General features: G+C 36.7%; 1 protein-coding gene across 1 annotated transcript; it reads left to right on the top strand.

The window, feature by feature from the left end:
• Positions 1-7,344: 7,344 nt before the first annotated feature.
• LOC126631860 (uncharacterized) lies at positions 7,345-9,013 on the top strand. Its single transcript, XM_050302049.1, has one exon. It carries the CDS (start codon positions 7,617-7,619, stop codon positions 8,655-8,657), a length of 1,041 nt encoding a protein of 346 aa, XP_050158006.1. The 5' UTR covers positions 7,345-7,616; the 3' UTR covers positions 8,658-9,013.
• The last annotated feature ends 1,745 nt before the right edge of the window (positions 9,014-10,758 follow it).

Below are 10,758 nucleotides of genomic sequence, written 5' to 3'. Positions count from 1 at the left end.
GAAGTTTACATTCATTAAAAAAAAAATTTAAAAAAAAGTTTAAATTCATTAAAAAAAAAAAAAAAAAAGAGGCCTAATAATACAACGGCTATTAGCCGTTATATTCAAAAACATTTCAAACTATTAGTGTCGGTTATAACCGACACTAATAGTAGAACTATTTAAAAAAAAAAAGATCTTTAATGTTGTCGGCTATAACCGACAGCAATAGGAAATCATTAAAAAAAAAAATAGCCAGCCCTCCAGCCCTCTTCGATCCCGTGGGGCCCTCCCAGATTCCAGAGCCCTCTGGCCTAGCCCTCGGTTGGAGACGGTTTTAGGGCTATTTTCGGCCCTCTGGCCCTCTGGACCCTTCGGTTGGAGATGGCCTAACCAGGGTCGGCCCTAAGTATTAAGGGGCCCTGTGCAAAACTTAGATGGAGGCCCTTCATTTTTTTAATGTTATATTTCTTTATTATTATTATTTTTAATTTTTTTTCATCTATAAAACTAAAATATTACAAGTTACTGCAACAAAAATAAGTTGTTTGATCAGCTAGGTGTTTTTCTTTACCTTCAAAGGTCCTGAGTTTGATACCCGTTGGATTCCTTTTTGTTATCTCCTGTTTACAAATTTGCAAAAGCTTAAAAAAATATAACAAAACAATATCACTAGGATACAAACCCAGCACATGGGCTATAAGAAAGAAGAGCTAAACCGTTTGCGCTAGAACTACAAATAAGATTGTCTTTTGCATCTAATTATTTTATATGCATCTTTATACATGTAATGAAAATTTAGGGGCCCTTCCGAATTTTGGGCCCTGTGCGGTGGCACCTGTTGCACACCCTCAGGGACGGCTCTGCCACTAACACTATCGTTTAAAAAAAAATGCTACACTTTTTTCCCCAGAAAAAAAAAAAAAAAAACTTACATTTTATTAGGAAATTTTAGTGCAAGTTCAAATCAAATTCAATATGGTCAATGCAACTGAATTTGATTTGCATTTACTGCCATTTCCCTATATTTCTTATGGCCATTTCCTTGCATTTTCTCAAGTTTGACACTTTTCATGATAAGCAACTCAAATAAAATATTGCTATAAAAAAACTCCGTGAGTCCGTGACGTGGTACAATATTACATAACAACGCTAAACATCCAATAAATAGTAATGTATCACGATTTTGTGTCTTTTCATCAACTGTTTATCGTTCTTTCAGTCTTACTCTTGATTAAGAAACTATAACCGGCTCTATCCAAGCATCTTTCCTTTTTTTTTTTTTTTTTTTTTTTTATAACTAAAATACTTGTATTAGGCAGTGTAGGACAGTTTTGAAAAAAGTAACAACCCTACATTTTCATATGCCAAAATTTCTTGGAAATTCCACAAAAAAAAAAAAAAAAATCATCAGAAAAAACCTCACAATCACATTGATTTGAGGTCTAATTTGTAAAGATAAAGTACAATTAAAAGGAACGGTCGGGTGCCTAAAGTACCAGCTGGCCATTTTAAAGCAGAAGACCAAGCAAGGAGACAAAATAAAGGATGACATCTGCCAAGCACTCGATTTCTATGGTTGTTTGATGACAAAAGAAAAAGAATTGGGTCACGCCTGTCTGATACTGTTAATTTTTATCAAAAGCATCTCGTTTAATCGTGGCGGAGGAAGGACGGGCGGCGAGTTTCTGAGTGTAATGGTCTTGACCTCTTCGGAGGAGGATAAATCTCTTGTACGCAACTATTATCAAAGAGCTCATTTGGCCTAATATTTCTTCATTTAAAAATAAAAAACATCTTGCTTTCTTTGTCACTTAACCCTTTAGTCCAAGTTTACTCCTTTCATTAGGCCCTTTAAAGGGAGGGGTTCCTTCTTCTTTTTTTATATGAGAATTTAGGGGTGGGTTCGGTACGGTTACCGTATCAAACCCCTTGTACCAATTACCATACCAAACTTTCGGTTTGGTAAAATCTATTACTATTACCGTACCAAACTTTCGGTATACCGAAGTTCGGTATTGCCAAAAGTTCGGTTGGCATGGTATGGCAATGGTAATTGCCATTTTGTTTTGGGACAAAATCTGTTTTTGTTTTTTAACCCAATTCAAGGGAAAAACTTTTTTTTGTACCTTTATCTCATACATTATAGATTAAATTCATCTATTCTTCATCATTCACAATTCACACACATAATAATTCAAAAGATGCATCAAAATTCATCATGAAAATTAAGCTTACAATCCAAATAGAAGTTACGAATCAAAACAAATAGAAGTTAACAATCCAAATAAAAATTAAAGTTTCAAACCAAATGAAAGTTGGAAGTAAACTTCAAAAAGGAGAATTCATTGATCAGTTATTCAAGCTTAAGATGTCGAAGCTTTTGGAGGAGACATTGAACTTGTAGAAGATTGAGTTTGTGTCAAGCCTACATTACAAACAAAGAAAACATATTAATTAGTAGCAAGAAGAATTAAAGTTGAAAACCATTTAATAACAAATTTACTAAAAAACATAAAGCATATCTTTCTTGTTTTCTCTTTTTCTATTTCCTTGTAAAATTGAAGCATATCTTCCGTTGGTTCCTTGTAGAAGTTTACTTCATCTGCCCTAAGTCAACCACTAGTACGCACTAGTGCCTCCATTATTTTAGGATAAAATGATACCCTAAAGGGTCCACAACCCTCCTCCCTAGGCTAAATGCATTTTCACTAGTAAAAGTAGAAGTGACGGTTACAAAGATATTTTGGCTATTTGTGAAAGAATTAGGAACTCTTTTGTGTTTGATTTCCACAATTTCAAGAGATCAAAGTCACCAACAACAATCCTAATATAAGTAGGGTTTTATTTTCAAATTATTGGAATATTATAAATATGTGTTATATAATTATCTATTATATAATTTATAAATTATATATTATATTGTATTTTCGGTATGGTATGGTAATACCATGGTAATGGTATCCATTACCAATACCGTACCATGAAATTTCGGTACGGTACAATACCGTACCATTACCGATTGGTACGAAAAATTTGGCACAAAATCGGTATGGCACGGTTGGCAATTCGGTTGGCACGGCAATTTGACAAAAAAATCCACCCCTATGAGAATTAGTTGTGAGACTCATTCTACCTTGAACTTCAACGATCCGAACCGTCTATTTTGTAAGTCTCGATTTATAGATCATCCTTATAAAATTTCAATTCAATCCGAAATCATTTGGTTATTTAATTATCACATGAAACTTCATTGTTTCTCATAGAACAAAGTGTTCATCAATTTCTTTGAACTCAACTAGATGTCTCAAATACTTCCGTTTTGGTTAATATGTTGTAAGGATGATCTAAGATGTGCAACTTGAAAAATAAACGTTTCCGATTGTGAAAGTTAGATGTGTTGTGGCCCCACAACTAATCCCCATTTAAAAAAAAAAAGATTATTTCTTCCCTTAAAACCCTTCTTCATTTTATTATAAATTATAAATTTTTTTACATAAAAGACGAATTTAATACCAAATTAAGAATTTTGATTTAAACTCTACCGTTTAAATTACTAGGAATTTTGTCATGTGGCTTTTTGACTTCAAGGACCCCATAAATAGGAAAAAGGAATATGAAACTATGGATTGTGCAAATTGTGGCGCCGTTAACCAGATGGTTTTGTATCGTGTTGAATTGTGCATCTGGCGTCTGGTATGAAGTGTCAGGATTTTGTGGCGCTCTGATTTGCTATGCAACTTGGATCCTGGTTTTCTTTACTAAATAACACATGCCATGTTTCAATCTAAAATTAGACTTCTAACTTACTAAGGTTTGGCTTACCTGATGTCAGCCTCCCTATGCATGTACCCATTACCTGACTAATATCGTTTGCCGTTTTTACCTTCACGCATTCTCGTTACTTTTTTGTTATTGATTTTCTTTTATTCATACGATTTAACAACCAAAAAAGTAAGAGAGATGTGTGAAAAGTAAAAATAGATGCCGATAGCATCATCCTTCTCAAATTTGTCTATTTGTGACAGTATTCCTAGATGAAATAGTAATTAATTACGAGAAAAAAAAAAGGTAAGGCCTTCCATTCTATAGTAGACCGGAAAACTGAGTATGGTTCCAATAATATAGAATTTAAACTTCTACAATTATAAGTGAGAGATCCTAGGTTCGATTCTCGCCAAATGCGAGTTTAAACCATATTATTGCTAACACATTATGAGGCTAAGCCCACCCCTTCCCCTTAGTGTGGATAATATCGTTTGTTCATAAATAAATAAAACTTCAACAATAGGCCAGAAAATTCGAATGCTCTGAAAGTGATTTTTATTTTTTACTTCAATATATTGAACTTATGAGTGTGATACCTACTCAATAAATAAAAAGAGAGAGAAAATAGGTAACAAATTATAAATAGACAAAAAAAAAGTGAACTTTACGAAAAACTCTCGGTACTGTTTGTCACATCCTAGCCCGAGCCCTGACCACATCCCGGGCTTGACTCCACCGTAGCACGATATTGTCTGCTTTGGCCCCCGACCACACCCTCACGATTTTGTTTATGGGAACTCAGATGAGAACTTCCCAGTGGGTCACCCATCATGGGATTGCTCTCGCGTGAACTCGCTTAACTTCAGAGTTCTGACGGAACCCGAAGCCAGTGAGCTCCCAAAAAGCCTAGTGCTAGGTAGAGATGAGAATATACATATAAGGCTTAGAGGATCTACTCCCTTGGGCAATGTGAGATGTTACAATCCACCCCCTTAGGGGCCCGACGTCCTCGTCGGCACACTTCCGGCCAGGGATTGGCTCTTATACCAAATTGTCACATCCCGGCCTGGGCCCCGACCACATCCCAGGCTGAACTCCACCGTAGCACGATATTATCCGCTTTGGGTTCCGACCACACCCTCATGGTTTCGTTTATGGGAACTCAGACGAGAACTTCCTAGTGGGTCACCCATCATGGGATTGCTCTCGCGCGAACTCGCTTAACTTCGGAGTTCCGACGGAACCCAAAGCCAATGAGCTCTCAAAAGGCCTCATGCTAGGTAGAGATGAGAATATACATATAAGGCTTAGAGGATCAACTCCTCTAGGCGATGTGGGATGTTACATTGTTCACTTTAACGAAAAATCATATTTTTACACTAAAAAGTCAATCCTTGTACTATTCACTTTACTCTTTATTTGGTCCTTATCGTTAAAACTCAAAATTTTTAATCCCTTTTCATTAGTTTTGCTAAAAAAAAAAGGATGGATCCCACATTTAATATATAAAGCTCATGTATCAAACTCACACCATTATGATAATCGTGTAATACAAATTAAACTTTTTTCTTTTTTGAAAAACAATATTATCTACCTAAGGGAGTGAGGGAGTGGACTAATTTTTACTATGGATTTATCATAATAATGTGGTTCAACTTCGCCTTTGATGAAAATCGAACCTAAGACCTCTCACTTATAAGTTAAAAAGAATACCATTAGGTTATACAAATTAAACTTACAATGCATGATTGTTAAATATAAATATCACACTCACCAAAACACCGCAAGTTGTCGAATTAATTAAATATGAGAAAGTGGGATAAAATCATAATAGCTATGATATTGTCCGATTAGCTCGAGGAATATGGAGTGATAGGAACTTGCATGACAGTAATAGAATCATATACTGTGAAAGGAACTTACCTTGTTAGTCCAAGATAAAAATTAAAGAATAATTCAACTTGTCCAATTGTCTTTGTTCTTTTTATAAGGGATATGATACTTACGAAGAAATTTTCACAACCAGTCGTTAATTAACTCACAACAAGCCCTAATATGCTACTAATCAAACTCACGTTCTCATATCATTTTGTGTCGAACATGATATTATACGATAAGATACTTATGAAGATACTTTTACAACTAGTCGTAATTCACTCACAACATCACAACAAGCCACAAATGTGACTTACTATCGAACTCATTATACATATATACAATACAACATTTGAGATACTCCAATTAAGTAAAGATTGAATATCGCTAAACTGGTCGGTAATGTACACAAAATTGTTCTAATTTGATCAATTTGGTCTTTAATTCACTCATAACAAGCCACAAATGTGACTCATTATACATACCTAGAATCATCATGTTAGTTTAAGACTTTGAGACATTCTCCAATTAAGTAAAGACCAAATATCGCTAAACTTGTCGGTAATGTACAAAAAAGGGTTCTAAGTTGATAAATTTGGTTCTTGACACGCTTTAGGGAGAGACTTTGGCCTTTCCAAATTTTGATTTCAAATTTCAAAGGGGCCAAAATAATGGCTAACTTCAAATATTCCAAATGCCCTTGCCTTGACTTTTATATGTGATCATAATGTTTGAGATTTAATAATAGATAGGAAGAATTTTCAGGGTGTACCACAAATCACGTAGCGTGGGCGTTGCTTCAGGCTTTTTTATTGGCTTTTTCTTCCTCCTTGCCTTGCTTCTTCCTTCTCTTTTACTTCCCCAGTTCCCCTCCCAGCTGTGTAAATTAAAGGACTTCTATTATAAATGGTTTCTGGAATTGACCCGTCTATTAAAATGATTTTTAAAATTGGAAATTGGTGGATGTTGTCTTTGAAAATGAGTATTGCAAATCAACGTGATTCTTCCATCATAATTTCGTTAAAAATTCTATGATGTATGATGATGTGGTACATAACTGATTTTTTTCAATGCTGTGCTGTAGAAGTACTCAGTCGCAGACAATCGAATAGAAAATAGGTAAGTAATTCATGCAAAAATATGACAAATTTGGGAGGGGAAAAAAGGAGTATTGAGAAGATTTATTTACATGTCCATAATTAAAAAATAAATATACGTAATATTTAAAAGAAAAAGAATTACTATACTTTTGACACGAGTATGTCGACCAATCGGAAACCGTTCAATGTACAGTTCGCAGTGCATGTCTTCAACATGCGTGTGGATTTGTAACAAGTGGTTTTTCTTTTCGAGTCGATCACAATTTTGCATGTGCGTAGATTTTTTTTATTTTGTACTTTCAGCTGATAATTTTGCATACATTTAAAACGATGATTTTGATTATTTTGAAACGGCTCGTTACAGTAAAATAATGTTCATATTTATACTAATTTTTTTCGTCTGAAACTTTTTTTTCGTTATTGAAAGCATGCAGAAACAAAATCGTTTCAATACCGTTATAATACGCACTAAACAGATAATGAATCGTATAGAAATCTTCGGATTTAATACCACATCAACATCCACTACTTGTTTTAATTAAATTAAAACGTTGTGATCCATTCTATTTGTTCATGCTAATGAGGAAGTACAAATAGAAGACTCTTTTTACATGTGTTCGTTGAAAGTCCAATATTTCTCTGTGGAGTCCGGACGGTCTCTGTTTTCCATACCTTTGTCTCTCCCAATTTCATCTGTGAAATCTCTGACAGACCCTTCCATCCCTCTCTCTCTCTCTCTCTCCTCCCAATATTCCACCATAAAAACCCCTCCCCTTTCCACCGCCTCTATCCATCTCTCTCTCTCCCCAAAAAAGCACCAAAACCCTTCAAAGATTCCCTTAAAACACAATCCAACACTACAATCCAAGTAGGCTCTAAAACTTCAGCACCCAAATGTCCCGCCACAACTCCTCCTCCGCTTTTCCGTCTTGCTTCCGCCCCTCCACCTCCACCAACCGCCGTCTCCCACCACCGTCTCCGCTGCCTCCTCCGCCGCCCAGCTCCGGGCAACCCAACCTCACCACGTGCCTCTACCACACAGACCTCGCCCTCTTCTCCCTCACCTGGTCCCGCTCCTTCCTCGGCCGCTCCCTCCACCTTAACCTTCTCCGCCACTCCTTCGATTCCCCCCTCCCTCCGTCGCTATCCTCCCCTTCTTTCCACCTCCACATCAAGCCCTTCCTCTTCTGGAAGAAGCACGGCTCCAAGAAGCTCTCCCCCAACATTCTCCTCTACTGGGACCTCTCCAGAGCCCGGTTCGGCTCCGGACCCGAACCCCAATCCGGGTTCTACATCGCCGTCGTCGTCGACAACGAGATGACCCTCCTCGTCGGCGATTTGACCCGCGAAGCCTACGCCAAGACCCGGGCCAACAAATCAGAGACATCTCAAATCCCAATCTTGAAACGAGAGCACGTCGTTGCCAAGAAAATCTACACCACGAAAGCCCGGTTCGGCGGAAAATTGCGGGAGATCCGAATCGATTACGGGTCGAGCGCCGACCCGACCCGGCTATGCTTCAGCGTCGACGGCCAAATTGTCCTGCAGATAAAGCGGTTGAAGTGGAAATTCAGAGGGAACGAGCGAATCGAAGTCGACGGGACTCCGGTGCAGATCTCGTGGGACGTCTACAACTGGCTTTTCGAGAGCGACGGCGACGACGGCCACGCGGTGTTCATGTTCAGATTCGAAGAAGACGAGGAGATTAAAGAGAACAATTACCAATTCGGTCATCTGAATTCGTGGAATTTCGGGATGAGCGGGATTGAGTGGCGAAAGATGGGGAAGAGCTTCTCTTCTTCGTCGGTATCGATGTCGTCGGCGGGTTCTTCCGGCGGAAGCTCGTCGGTGATGGAGTGGGCGAGTACGGAGGAGAGCGAGCTCAACGGCGGTCCTGCTGGTTTTTCTCTGCAGATTTATGCTTGGAAAAGGTGAAGTCCAATCCAGTCCAGTCCAGTCCAATTTAATTCATGAAACTAGTACTATAGTGTGTTTGAGATGTTAAATCTTGGTGGGATTGGATTATATAATGATATTACTGATTAGCTAGTAATCTCTCACTAACCCATTTGTTTGTTGAACATAAATCGAATAAATTCCGATTTAATTGAAGCATATATACAAAATTCGTATATAATTAGAGCTAGCTAGTTACTCGGCAAGTAGAAGAGAAAACCCAGCTGGTTTTTTGTTGTTGATTTTTTGTATTGGGAGAATTGGTGTAATTTTCGTACTGTTTGTGTAATGAAGTTTGTGAAAGATGAAGAAAAACATAAGCATTTGCTTGCCCATCGTACTAGTAGCTCAAGCAGTTAAGAACGTTTATTCATTTAATGCAGTTAAGTGCGTTTATTCGAGGTTCATTTGTTGGAAGGAAATTCCCACTCAATGTTTGGGACTTTTGATTGTTTTAGTGGTTTGGACGTTATTTTTCAATTCACTACATCTCGATTAATAGTTTTAAGTAGTTGAAAGAGTTTATCTGCTAAATGCAGTTAATAGCGTTTATTCGAGTTTTATTTATTGGAAGGAAATTCCTAATTATTATTTTATGCGAAGTGGTTGATTATTTTGAGTGGTTTGCATATTACTTTTCAATTCAGGACATTTCGGGTTTAAATTCTTAAGCAAGATATATTTTTTATGCTGAAAAAAGCAAAGAGAATCAAAAAGCGCAAAAATAAGAACAAAAAAGCCTTAAGCTTTTAAGATTCTGACATCTGGTCGTGAGCTGTGAGATTTTGTTTGAGATTTTGTTTGGGACTATGGTAGGTAGTTCAGATGAAATTTTCCAAAGTTTGCGACACTGGGCATGTTGCATGTACTTTATTTATTTATATTTCTACTATTTAGTTTATTTTCTTGGTGTTTTTTTTTGTTTTAACAAATAATATTATTACACTAAAGTTCGAAGAGTGAATTATGCCTTATAATTTCAAATTCGTTTTTGACGATAATCGAACTTGAAAGTGAGAGGAATGCCACTAGCCAATAGGATTTTCTTTGTGAGGATCGTGTTCGTTCATCGTAACTATTTACGTTTAGTTTTAAATAAAAAAATTAAAATAATTTATGACCGTATGAAGTACGATGAACGGACATGATTTGTGTATTCCGAAATCCTCATAAAGAGGATTTGGATTCTGCCACTAGGAATTAAGCGGTTTTGTGTGTGTGTGTGTGTGTGTGTAAATTAAATAAAAGCAATATCTTGGTCATTTAGGCGCAATTTGAACCGTGAAATTTGCTGACCGTCTCTTTGGTCGATAAATAAACGGCGCATTCACACAACTCCTTTTATGTGATATACTTTTTTATTATTTTTATTTTTTTCAATCCATTTCATTTGATGATTAAAAAATAAAAATAGTATATAAAAAACAAATATGAGTGAGAATAACACCGTCTAATAAATTGTGATCGGACGGTAGATTGGGGTCACGAAAATTGATAAAGTAAAAGGACAATATTGGGCGACCAGACCTGACCCAGAAAGCTAAATGTATGAACCGGTCAAATGAAATGAATGAGTATTGGGACAGAAAAGGTCGTCTGATTCTTCAGAAGCTTTTCATGGCATAACTGGCATTGGTGGTAAGCTTGACTGCTGCCGGAAGAGACTCTGCTTTTCCAGTTTCCTCTGTATTCCCGCCTTGCATTTAAGTTAAAGGAGGGTTGAATAATCAAAGGATAATTAAGCTACATGGATAAATACAGGTGTACGAAATGAGAAAATATATGTACGAAAATTATTTACGTAACATTCAAAAGCCAATCACCAAAGGATGATTCAGTGTTGTAAACGAATTCTAGGTCTGTATTTCATACAACTCGTCTTCTATTTGATTTCTATAACCAATGAATCATACGATGGTAGTCAAGGAAAGGATGAAGTGACTTTGTGAGTCTTCTCAACACCCAAATAGATGGACTGCCGGCGAAGCGACTATTTAATCCTTATATATAAAGTAACATTCAAGAAGCCTAAGTTATATTCGTTACGAATTATCGTCTGATCATCTTATGGATGAAATAT

The sequence above is a fragment of the Malus sylvestris genome, chromosome 8 (genome assembly GCF_916048215.2).
Source record: "Malus sylvestris chromosome 8, drMalSylv7.2, whole genome shotgun sequence".
Classification (NCBI taxonomy): domain Eukaryota; kingdom Viridiplantae; phylum Streptophyta; class Magnoliopsida; order Rosales; family Rosaceae; genus Malus; species Malus sylvestris.
The sequence above is the reverse complement of the archived record's forward strand: the minus strand, read 5'-3'. Positions and strand labels throughout refer to the sequence as shown.